Source organism: Oncorhynchus clarkii, chromosome 16 (genome assembly GCF_045791955.1).
Source record: "Oncorhynchus clarkii lewisi isolate Uvic-CL-2024 chromosome 16, UVic_Ocla_1.0, whole genome shotgun sequence".
Taxonomy (NCBI): domain Eukaryota; kingdom Metazoa; phylum Chordata; class Actinopteri; order Salmoniformes; family Salmonidae; genus Oncorhynchus; species Oncorhynchus clarkii.
In genome coordinates, this window is record NC_092162.1 from 25,846,943 (window position 1) to 25,860,024 (window position 13,082).

Sequence of the window (13,082 nt, forward strand, 5' to 3'; positions counted from 1 at the left end):
AGCCTAGTAGTGGAAATCGGTCAAAGCTTTAGTTGTGCATGAGTGAGTTAACCTAGAGCAATGGAACCATACCAAAAGTACAAATCCAGCCTATCCGGCAATAGGCAGGCTCAAGCAAACACTCAGAGAATTTGAAAGATAGTAATTTTCCATTTGAACCCAGGTTTGATATATTTTACAATATATTATAACTATTACCTTGCTTATTTCTAGTCTTCATATGTTTTGATGAGAGTAGGCCTATTTCTGGAGTGTGTATTGGCCCATACTTCCTTCTCTCCTTGCACAATGACGATAATGCAGTGCATATGGGTTGAAGGCCTATAGAAGGGTCATGTTCATTGTGTATCTTTCCTTTTCAAGACTATTCGACTCGTATCTAGATCCATGGGCTCCTATACAGAAAAAATATATTTTTGTTTAAAATGATTCGATGCGGTTTGATTAGAGGAACAAATTAGTTCGGTGCATAACATTTGTTGCATAAAGACATACATTTTCTTTTGGTTCACTGCGCCCGGCCCGCCACAGGAGTCGCTGGTGCGCGATGAGACAAGGATTTCCCTACCGGCCAAACCCTCCTTAACCCGGACGATGCTAGGCCAATTGTGCGTCGCCCCACGGACCTCCCAGAATCCAGAGTCTTTGGTAGCACAGCTGGCGCTGCAGTACAGCTTAACCACACACAAGTGATTGCTGTCCATGTCATGAAATTATCAACTTTACCCTGCATATCTAAAAATGACCATATACAGATTTTGTAAAACAAAACTGCTGGTGAAACTTAATAGAAATTAAATCTAATGTAAGCCCCGATTAGCAGGTAGGCTATAGCCAGATGAGTTGTCTCCGGTAAAACATTTTTAACAGTGCATTTGATAACCAACCTATCAAATTACATTGGTTGCATCTCAACTAATAAAGCCTAATATTGCTCAAGCCATTTGAATGCTTAACATGCCGCGCACCAAGCAGCACAGCTCGACTAGGCTACTGATACTGCCTGGGGTTGTTCGGCATGCAAAATGTCTTACAGATCAGCATAGCAACGCGCATTCCCCACCCACCTGAGGATCTGTCTACTATATCCATCCATTCCCTGTGTTTGATGGAATCAAATTCCACTTGTCACTTAAATCTCGCTGATTTATTGCTTTAATTTTTCTTCTGTGACTCGTTCACTCTTGCTTGTGCCTGTCATTTTTCCCCGTTAACATTAGAGGAAACGTTTGTAATGACCTGTCAAAAAAACTAAATGGGCTCAATGGAATACGTTCTCTTTTGTTGTATCTAAGAAACGCTAAAACTTGATCTGGGATTTAACGCACCTACATCACAAGAAAGTGAAGACAACTTATTTTGATGGGTGTCCATTTTGTGCAATTGAAAAAAAGTAATAATTTAGTACAGTTGAAATGCTTACAAATTAGATGCGCTGAATCGAAAGCAACTTCCGAAACTAAAACATTTGGATTAGTGATATGTCTGATCTCGCAAACAATGTGGAGTATGTGTCGAGCGTGTTGATTTTTAATCTGAGGGTATCCTGTTATTGACACCTCAGTTGAGTTACGAAAGAGCACGTGACAACGGTAATTAGAGGCAGTCTAGACGGCACAGGTGAATTCAGGTAGGGTAGACAGAGCAAGTGTTGGATGGTTGTAGCCCTGTTCCACCCCTTTATGTTAATGTATTTATATATGAAAATACACCAATATATTTATAGACATCTTTAATTTAACATATACAATAAGAAAATGTATGCATTAGTGCATTTAGAAGAAAATATGCAATTTGACAAATGTAATACTGAATTCCCACCAAATTCCCTAGTAGTAAAATATTTTATGTATTATAATTCAGGTAATATCTGATGGATCTTCATCCCTTGTCCAACTATTGAATTTTAGAATTGTTTTTTGGCTTTTTTTCCACAAATGTCAATGCAGTTACATGCTTATTTTAACACTGAAGGAGAGGAAGCATCAGTTATAAATGATTAGGTATTTTAAGAAGGTAGAAAGAAAGTAATATGAGCAAAACTAATTTGGGAACCGACAATTCGTATCGTTTGAATGGGTTTTCTGACTGATGCATGCTACAGTTTGGGCTCCAGCGGACTGATGCACTCGTATCTTAAACATCTGAACCGGGAACCGATGAGTATCGTGCATCTTCAAACTAAAGAAAACAAGACTGAAAACAGGGCTATACTAGCTGGGCATGACCATTAAGAAATGCTCATTTTCATTTGTTGCAAAACGTTTAAAACATTTTTGGGGCTGTGTGCCCTAATGAACACAACCCACTTCTACAGGCTAGCATCGGAAACAGTGTGTTCCACAGCTGGTGCAGAAAGCAGAAGTGGGTAGTGATATCGTCACTTTCCTGTTGCTTCACTAGTCGGCTAATTTGATTCACTTCCTCTGATATGCTGCTTTGCTTATTGACTGTGTGGTCCACCACTCAGTTCTGTAAAATTGACTGTGGTCCACCGCTCCTGTAAAAATCTGATATGGGGCTGGATAAATGTAACCACAATTAAATGCATAGACTGAGCTATGGATGCAAGGACTGACCATCCATCATATCAAAATTATTGTTTCTACCATGAGGCTACATTTTCATTTCATTTACTTTGTTTACAAACATCGGAGTAAAACAAGCTTATATTTTGGGTTCTGATGGGGTACAACAGTTGAAGTAAGCTCACGAGGCATTTACAAGTTATATTCTGGAAGAATCAATGGGTGAAGAGCATTAATTTATAAGTCCAAAAATGTTATATATATATGGCTTGAAAAAAGTTTGCATTGATTGAGTGGCTGGACAAAATGTGCACATTAACCAGGACCAGAATATGTTTACTTAAGTATATTTTTAAAAAGTATATTTTTTTATAAAAAGTATATTTTTGTATTTCTTTATTTTAACACTGAGTATACCAAACATTAGGAACACCATCCTAAAATAAGTTTTACCCCCAGAACACCCTCAATTCATCAGGGCATGGACTCTACAAGGTGTTGAAAGCTTTCCAGAGGGATGCTGGCCCATATGGACACCAATGCTTCCCACAGTAGTGTCAAGTTGGCTGGATGTCGTGCGGATGGTGGACCATTCTTGATACACGAGAAACTTGTGTGAAAAACCCAGCAGCTTTGCAGTTCTTGACCCTTTCAAGGGCACTAAAAGCTTTTGTCTTGCCCCTTCACCCTATCCATGCCTCAATTGTCTCACGGCTTAAACATCCTTCTTTAGTTCTGAAGACTGGGTCTAAGCTGACATATAGAAGCTGACATAAGGAACTGTTTTAAGATAAAATGATCCATGGAATGACTCATCTAATTTACACTGCATTCGGAAAGTATTGACCGCTTGACTTTTTCCACATTTTGTTAAGTTACAGTCTTATTCTAAAATGTATTAAATCGTCCCCCCCATATCAATCTACACACAATACCCCATAATCACAAAGCAAAACAGATGACATTTAAAAAATAAAAAAACTGAAATATCACACTTACATAAGTATTCAGACCCTTTACGCAGTACTTTGTTGAAGCACCTTTGGTAGCGATTACAGCCTCGAGTCTTCTTGGGTATGACACTACAAGCATGGCACACATGTATTTGGGGAGTTTCCCACATTCTTCTCTACAGAACCTCTCAAGCTGTCAGGTTGGATGGGGAGCGTCATCAGACCAGAGAATCTTGTTTCTCATGGTCAGAGCCCTTTAGGTGCCTTTTGGCAAACTCCAAGCAGGCTGTCATGTGCCTTTTACTGAGGAGTGGCTTCCGTCTGGCCACTCTACCATAAAGGCCTAGTTGGTGGAGTTCTGCAGAGATGGTTGTCCTTCTGGAAGGTTCTCCCATCTCCACAGAGGAACTCTGGAGCTCTGTCAGTGACCATTGGGGTCTTGGTCACCTCCTTGACCAAGGCCCTTCTCCCCCAATTGCTCAGTTTGGCCGGGCGGCCAGCTCTTGGAGGAGTCTAGGTGGTTCCAAACTTCTTCCATTTAAGAATGGAGGCCACTGTGTTCTTGGGAACATTCAATGCTGCAGAAATGATTTGGTACCGTTCCCCAGAACTTTGCATCGACACAATCCTGTCTCGAAGCTCTACGGACAATTCCTTGACCTCATGGCTTGGTTTTTGCTATGACATGCACTGTGAACTGTGGAACCTTATATAGGACAGGTGTGCGCCTTTCCAAGATCATGTCCAATCATTGAATTTACCACAGGTGGACTCAAATCAAGTTGTAGAAACATCAAGGATGATCAATTGAAACAATGAACTAGAGCTCAACTCCGAGTCTCATTGCAAAGGGTCGGAATTCTTATGCAATTAAGCTATGTTTTTAATTTTTAATATATTTGTATCGAAGAATATGTGCATAGGAGCAGCAGCCTCTAAGGTGCATGGTAGAGTAACAGGGTGGTAGCCAGCTAGTGACAGTGACTAAAGTTCAGGGCAGGGTACTGGGAGGAGGCCGGTTATTGATGATTATTTAACAGTCTGATGGCCTAGAAGCTGTTTGTCATGGAATGAGCAGGTGTTAATGTTTTGGATACTCGGTGTTTGACTCCAATAAGAGAAGTCTTACACTCGTCTAGAATACTAAGTTCATAATACATAATAAAATTCATACATTTGGACCAATTATGAATGATGTGAGCAGATGCAGGACAAAGATCACCAATGGTGGAGTGTGGGAGTCATACCTGTGTGGTGCCTGGGGAGTAGCTGCCTTGAAGGTAGTGGTGGCGGACCTTTTCGGACCTTTGCAGCAGGTGTTTCAGCTTGGCAAACTGTGACAGGCAGAGTAGTGTCAGTCAACCTCAAAACACAAACAGTCTAAGGCTGTAAGAGCTGCATTCCCATGGATTATTTTAGAACGCTTGTCTGTTTTGTAAGTGTTATCTATTGTTTTAAAATCCTCTCTGTCGCACTATTCACAAACTCTCATCACTTATTCTGTTTCAAGTTCAGTAGCCTACTTCTGCTCTCATGTTGGGTGTGTAAGATAAAATGCGCCTAGGCTTGGTCTCAATTAAAATTGCCTGTAGGCTATACGCATGGGCGGACTAGCACACGCAGTTGTCTTTCCATGGAAATTAACTTCTTAAATATGTTAGGCTATTGTTTAGGCTCCGACATTGACTGGAAACAAATATTGATAACACATTTGAGTCTGCCTGCAAATTGTCCTGCTCCCATCAAAGTTATGCAAGATTATTTTGATTAGTTCTTTGTTTTGTAGGTTATATGTTATCTATTGTATTAAAAGCAAATGTAGCAACATTCAAACTCAAAGCTTAAATCTTGCTGATTTACATTCAGTAGCCTACCCTTGTCTTTGTTGGGCGGGCGAGATCAAGAGCGACTATACAGTTGAAGTCAGAAGTTTACATACACTGAGGATGGTGTAATTAAAACTAGTTTTTCAACCAGTCTACACATTTCTTGTTAGCAAACTATAGTTTTGGCAAGTCAGTTAGGACATCTACTTCGTGCATGACAAGTAATTTTTCCAACAATTGTTTACAGACAGATTATTTCACTGTGTCACAATTCCAATGGGTCAGAAGTTTACATACACTAAGTTGACTGTACCTTTAAACAGCTTGGCTTTATAAGCTTCTGAAAGGCTAATTGACATCATTTGAGTCAATTGGAGGTGTACCTGTGGATGTATTTCAAGGCCTACCTTCAAACTCAGTGCCTCGATGCTTGACATCATGGGAAAATCAAACAAAATCAGCCAAGACAACAGAAAAAAACTTTTAGACCTCCACAAGTCTGGTTCATCCTTGGGAGCAATTTCCAAATGCCTGAAGGTACCACGTTCATCTGTACAAACAATAGTACGCAAGTATAAACACCATGGGACAACGCAGCCGTCATACCGCTCAGGAAGGAGACGTGTTATGTCTCCTAGAGATGAACGTACTTTGGTGTGAAAAGTGCAAATCAATCCCAGAACAACAGCAAAGGACCTTGAAGATTCTGAAGGAAACGGGTACAAAAAGTATCTATATCCACAGTAAAACGAGTCCTATATCGACAAAACCCAAAAGGCTGCTCAAAACCTAAAACAATTCAGACTACGGTTTGTAACTGCACATGGGGACAAAGATTGTACTTTTTAGAAAAATGTCCCTAGTCTGATGAAACAAAAATAGATCTGTTTGGCCATAATGACCATCGTTATTTTGGGAGGAAAAAGGGGGAGGCTTGCAAGCTGAAGAACACCATCCCAACCGTGAAGCACGGGGTGGCAGCATCATGTTGAGGGGGTGTTTTGCTGTATGAGGGACTGGTGCACTTCCCAAATAGATAGCATCACGAGGTAGGAAAATTATGTGGATATATTGAAGCAACATCTCAAGACATCAGTCAGGAAGTTAAAGCTTGGTCGCAAATGGGTCTTCCAAATGGACAATGACCCCAAGCATACTTCCAAAGTTGCGGCAAAATTGCTTAAGGACAACAAAGTCAAGGTATTGGAGTGGCCATTACAAAGCCATGATCTCAATCCTATAGAAAATGTGGGCAGAAATTAAAAAGCGTGTGCGAGCAAGGAGGCATACAAACCTGACTCAATTACACCAGCTCTGGAGGAATAGGCCAAAAGTCAACCAACTCATTGTGGGAAGCTTGTGGAAGGCTACACAAAACATTTGACCCAAGTTGAACAATTCAAAAGGCAATGCTACCAAATACTAATTGAGTGTATGTATACTTCTGACCCACTGGGAATGCAATGAAATAAAAGCGGAAATATTTATCTGCTATTATTCTGACATTTCATTCTTAAAATAAAGTGGTGATCCTAACTGACCTAAGACAGGGAATTTTTACTAGGATTCAATGTCAGGAATTGTGAAAAACTAAGTTTAAATGTATTTGGCTAAGGTGTATGTAAACTTCCGACTTCAACTGTGTGTGGTCTCAATTAAATAGCCTGTATACTATGCTACATGGGTGGAGAAGTTGTCTTTAACTTCCATAATATGGTAGGCTATAGTTTAGGCATGGACTGGAAATAAATATGACATGCATTTCACTCTGCTTGTAAATCATCCCACTCCTAAAAGTTATGCAAAATGTGGCTCAAGTCAAGTGTTCAGTCTCCTATATTTAATTTCAACATTTTCAAACTACACTGAACAAAAAAGATCAAAATTTCAAAGATTTTAGTGAGTTAGAGTTCATTAGGAAATCAGTCAATTGAAATGAATACAGATGCATACAGTCAGCATCTGGCGTGACCACCATTTGCCTCATGCAGCGTGACATCTCCTTCGCATAGAGTGGATCAGTCTGTTGATTGTGGAACGTTGTCCTACTCTTCAATGGCTGGGCGAAGTTGCTGGATATTGGTGGGAACTGAAACACGCTGTCGTACACGTCGATTCAAACATGCTCAAACGGGTGACATGTCTGGTGAGTATGCAGGCAATAGAAGAACTAGGACATTTTCAGCTTTCAGGAATTGTGTACAGATCCTTGCGACATGGGGCCGTGTATTATGCTGAAATATGAGGCGATGGCGGAGAATGTATTGCGCGAAAATGGGCCTCAGGATCTCATAAAGGTATTCCTGTGCATTCAAATTGGCATGGATAAAAAGCAATTGTGTTCGTTGTCCGTAGCTTATGCCTGCCCAAACCATAACCCCACCATGGGGCACTCTTAAACTGCTTGCCCACACGATGCCATACACGGTGTGTACAGTTGAAACTGTGATTCATCTGTGAAGAGCACACTTCTCCAGCGTTCCATTGGCCATCGAAGGTGAGCATTTGCCCACTGAAGTCGGTTAAGATGCCGAACTGCAGTCATGTCAAGACCCTGGTGAGGACAACAAGCATGCAGATGAGCTTCCCGAGACGGTTTAAACCATTTGTGCAGAAATTCTTTGGTTGTGGAAACGCAGTTTCATCAGCTGTCCGTGTGGCTCGTCTCAGACCATCCCGCAGGTGAAGAAGCCGGATGTGAGGCCAGTTGGACTTACTAACAAATTCTCTAAAATGATGTTAGAGGGAGCTTATTATAGAGAAGTGACCACTCAGTTCTCTGGCAACAGATCTGGTTGACATTCCTGCAGTCAGCCAGCCAATGGGACGGCAGGGTAGCCTAGTGGTTAGAGCGTTGGACTAGTAACCGGAAGGTTGCGAGTTCAAACCCCCGAGCTGACAAGGTACAAATCTGTCGTTCTGCCCCTGAACAGGCAGTTAACCCACTGTTCCCAGGCCGTCATTGAAAATAAGAATTTGTTCTTAACTGACTTGCCTGGTTAAATAAAGGTAAAATAAAATAAAAAATAAAAAATTGCACACTCCCTCAAAACTAGACATCTGTGGCATTGTGATGTGTGACAAAAACATTTTTTTTGTATTTTACAGACCTGTGTAACGATCATGCTGTTTAATCAGCTTTTTAAAATGCCACACCCGTCAGTTGGATGGATTTTCTTTGCAAAGGAGAAATGCTCACTAACAGGGATGTAAACAAACTTGTGCACAACATTTGAGAGAAATAAGCTTTTTGTGCTTATGTAAAATTTATGGGATCTTTTATTTCAGCTCATGAAACATGGGAACAACACTGTACATGTTGCTTTTATTCAGTATATGTCAACCCTATTGGCTGATATAGCCCAATAATACAATGGGCCACGTGAGAATCTCGGATATTTTAACCTATTTCTTAGTTATGATTTTCATACGCACATTTGTGGAACAGTTTACGGTTTTGTTTCTCAAAATTATTGTTGTGGTTAATCATAGAAATCTGAATTAATATGATAAAAATCTGAAAGTAAAAATGTAACTAATGTGAGAGCACCAACCTCTTGATAGCTGCCGATGGATCACGGTGTAAAGAAATGTGCGTATGGAACTCAGAGATAAGCCTACTGCTGCATTGGCCTATAGGCTCTAAATTCTATTGTCAACTAAGTAAAATACATAAGCCTAACGCTGACAAATAAAAAACACTAGAAAATATTGATGAAAATTCAGGTTCTTTCATTCGAATTCATCTTTCTACTCCGCCTGTCTGCCTCCCTTTCTATCGATCTGTCTTGACTTGAGCCATCACTACTGAAGTGCAACGTATCAAATTTATCCAGCCCTCTAGCGAAGTGACAACATTGTATCAAAAGGATCTAGCCCGAATGCCATTGCTATGGAACTTGCAACATTGTATTAACTAGCCTATTCCGGGGGCTCAGTTTCCCTTGCCAATGAGCTTGGGACAGACAGCTATTTTTGCACAAGGGAAACATTTCAGGTATTTTATGACCTTTCCACTGGACATATGGGATCATCAGAACATGATATTTTGCTCTCACACTGAGGTTTGGTGATTATCGAAGCCGGGAGAGTATGTGTGAGACTTTTCAGATACTGTGAGGGACCTATTCGTAATGGATGTTGAAAAACAAACTTTGTTGACTTAGTTTATTAGTGGTGGACATGGTGAGTTTAGACAAATCAGACATTCTCAATTGAGCACTTTCCTACATTTGCGCGGAGCAGGCAAATGGTACTTCTATGCGTGCTCCCTAAACATTATCAGAAAAACCACACTCATTGCTCACAATAATTTTAGTCATTTAGCAGACACTTATTTGGAGTGACTTACAGGAGCAATTAGTTGGCTCGATTTTCGAAACCATTGACCTTTCAGTTACTGGCCCAACACTCTTAACCGCTAGGCTAACGCCCCAAAAAGAGCAGTACAATTTTTATTTTTTTATTTTTATTTTTTTACAAAACTCAAATCATGGTTATGAAATAAACCAAAAGATGTTTCTTGCAAATGTTTCCACTCAGAACGAGAACATTAAATCATATGAAAATGGCATGTTTCTATGTTTTGTAGTAAAACATTTAGGAAGATAAGTGTTTAATGACATCATTGATGTGCATCATGTGATTTTAAATTATCAGTAGGCATGACGTCATTGGAAACTCACATTCCTCTATATTTTTACTACAAAACATGGAAACGTGGCATTTTCATTTGATTTAATGTTCTCGTTCTGAGTGGAAACATTTGCAAGAAACATGTTTTGGTTTATTTCATAACACATCCTAGATCTGAATGAATGAAATATTCTTATTCAATTATTTTTTCTTTACATAGTTGAATGTGCTGACAACAAAATCACAAATTATCAATGGAAATCAAATTTATCAACCCATGGAGGTCTGTATTTGGAGTCACACTCAAAATTAAAGTGGAAAACCACACTACAGGCTGATCCAACTTTGATGTAATGTCCTTAAAACAAGTCAAAATGAGGCTCAGTAGTGTGTGTGGCCTCCACGTGCCTGTATGACCTCCCTACAACACCTGGGCATGCTCCTGATGAGGTGGCGGATGGTCTCCTGAGGGATCTCCTCCCAGACCTGGACTAAAGCATGTGCCAACTCCTGGACAGTCTTGTGGTGCAACGTGGCGTTGGTAGATGGAGCGAGACATGATGTCCCAGATGTGCTCAATTGGATTCAGGTCTGGGGAACGGGCGGGCCAGTCCATAGCGTCAATGCCTTCCTCTTGCAGGAACTGCTGACACACTCCAGCCACATGAGGTCTAGCATTGTCTTGCATTAGGAGGAACCCAGGGCCAACCGCACCAGCATATGGTCTCACAAGGGGTCTGAGGATCTCATCTCGGTACCTAATGGCAGTCAGGCTACCTCTGGCGAACACATGGAGGGCTGTGCGGCCCCCCAAAGAAATGCCACCCGACACCATGACTGACCCACCTCCAAACCGGTCATGCTGGAGGATGTTGCAGGCAGCAGAACGTTCTCCACAGCGTCTCCAGACTGTCACATGTGCTCAGTGGGAACCTGCTTTAGCCTGTGAAGAGCACAGGGCGCCAGTGGCGAATTTGCCAATCTTGGTGTTCTCTGGCAAATGCCAAACGTCCTGCACGGTGTTGGGCTGTAAGCACAACCCCCACCTGTGGACGTCGGGCCCTCATACCACCCTCATGGAGTCTGTTTCTGACCGTTTGAGCAGACCCACGCACATTTGTGGCCTGCTGGAGGTCATTTTGCAGGGCTCTGGCAGTGCTCCTCCTGCTCCTCCTTGCACAAAGGCGGAGGAAGCGGTCCTGCTGCTGGGTTGTTGCCCTCCTACGGCCTCCTCCACCTCTCCTGATGCGCTACCAGGAGACAGGCCAGTACCTCAATGCTCAATTGTATTGAAGTCAATGTACCCAGAGGACGGAAGCTATCTGTCCTCTAGCTACACCATAGTGCTACCCTAGTGCTGTTGAGGCTACTGTAGATCTTCATTGCAAATACTTTTAATCAATTAATTGGTGACATGCAAATATATTTAGTATAGTTTTATCTAAAAAGGATAACTTTTAAATGTTTTAAGTGTGGTCCTCTCCTTTCTCCTGAGGAGCCTTTACTGACGTGTGTAGAGTGCATGTTCGCTAGCGTGTGTATGACTCTTCACAGTCCGCGTTGTTGCACAAAGTGTAGTTTTATCTTTAAAAAAATGAAATAATAATCTGATTTTACTGCTTGCACGAGTAACTTGATGTGGAATAGAGTTCCATGTAGTTTCCCGAAATCTGTTCTGGACTTGGGGACTTGTGTGTTTTGTCCCCCCCACTGAAATCACCGTCACACACACTAGATTGTATCAAATTTATTATATATGTATATATTTTTTTATCAGGTATGACAGTGTATTCTGAAATTATTCAGACCCCTTGACTTTTCCATATTTTGTTAACCTAAAATGGATTTAAGGCTGTAAGTTCTCAAGCTACACATAATGCCCCACAACGACAAAGCAAAAACTGATTTAGACATTTTTGCAAATTCAAAATATTCATAATAAAATAATATTAAATATTAGTTACATAAGTATTCACACCCTTCACTCAGTACATTGTTTGTTTTACCTTTATTTTACTAGGCAAGCCAGTTAAGAACAAATTATTATTTACAATGACGGCCTAGAAACAGTGGGCCCCTTGTTCAGGGGCTGAACGACAGATTTTTTACCTCGTCAGCTCGGGATTCGATCCACCAGCCTTTCGGTTAATGGCCTAACGCTCTAACCACTAGGCTACCTGCCACCCACAATTGTTGAAGTGCCTTCGTCAGCAATTACAGCCTCAAGTCTTCTTGGGTATGACGCTACAAGCTTGAAACACCTGTATTTGGGGAGTTTCTCCCATTCTCTGCAGGGCTTCAAGCTCTGTCAGTTTGGATTTGGAACATCGCAGCACAGCTGTTTTCAGGTATCTCCAGAGATGTTCGTTTGGGTTCAAGTCCGGGCTCTGGCTGGACCACTGAAGGACATTCAGAGACTTGTCCCGAAGCCACTCCTGCATTGTCTTGGCTGTGTGCTATGGGTCGTTGTCCTGTTGGAAGGTGAACCTTTGCCCCGGTCTGAGGTCCTGAGCACTCTGGAGCAGGTTTCATCAAGGATCTCTCTGTACTTTGCTCCATTAATCTTTCCCTCGATCCTGGCTGGTCTCTCAGTCCCTGAAATAAATCCCCACAACATGCTGCCACCACCACCACCACACTCCAATGTAGGGATGGTGCCAGGTTTCCTCCAGACGTGACGCTTTCAGGCCAAAGAGTTCAATCTTGGTTTCATCAGACTAGATAATCTTGTTTCTCATGGTCTGAGTCCTTTAGGTGCTTTTTGGCAAACTCATAGAGGCCTGTCATGTGCCTTTTACTGAGGGGCTTCCGTCTAGCCACTCTACTATAAAGGCCTGATTGGTGGAGTGCTGCAGAGATGGTTGTCCTTCTGGAAGGTTCACCCATCGCCACAGAGAAACTGTGGAGCTCTGTCAGAGTGACCATCGGGTTCCTGGTCACCTCCCTTACAAAGGCACTTCTCCCCCGATTGCTCAGTTTGGCCGGGTTGCCAGCTCTAGGAAGTCTTGGTGATTCCAAACTTCTTCCATTGAAGAATGATTGAGGTCACAGTGTTCTTGGGGATCTTCAATGCTGCAGAAATGTGATGTTACCCTTCTCCAGATCTGTGCCTCGACACAATCATGTCACGGAGCTCTACG

At 41.7% G+C, this 13,082-nt stretch overlaps 1 protein-coding gene across 2 annotated transcripts in view; it reads right to left on the bottom strand.

Moving 5' to 3' along the window:
• Positions 1 to 13,082, bottom strand: part of LOC139367540 (family with sequence similarity 117 member Ab) — a 32,539-nt gene that overhangs the window by 13,983 nt on the left and 5,474 nt on the right. For both annotated transcript variants that reach the window (XM_071105787.1, XM_071105786.1), the window contains exon 4: positions 4,729 to 4,815. In XM_071105787.1, coding sequence (XP_070961888.1) covers positions 4,729 to 4,815 — 87 coding nt within the window. The remainder of the gene's footprint in view (positions 1 to 4,728; positions 4,816 to 13,082) is intronic.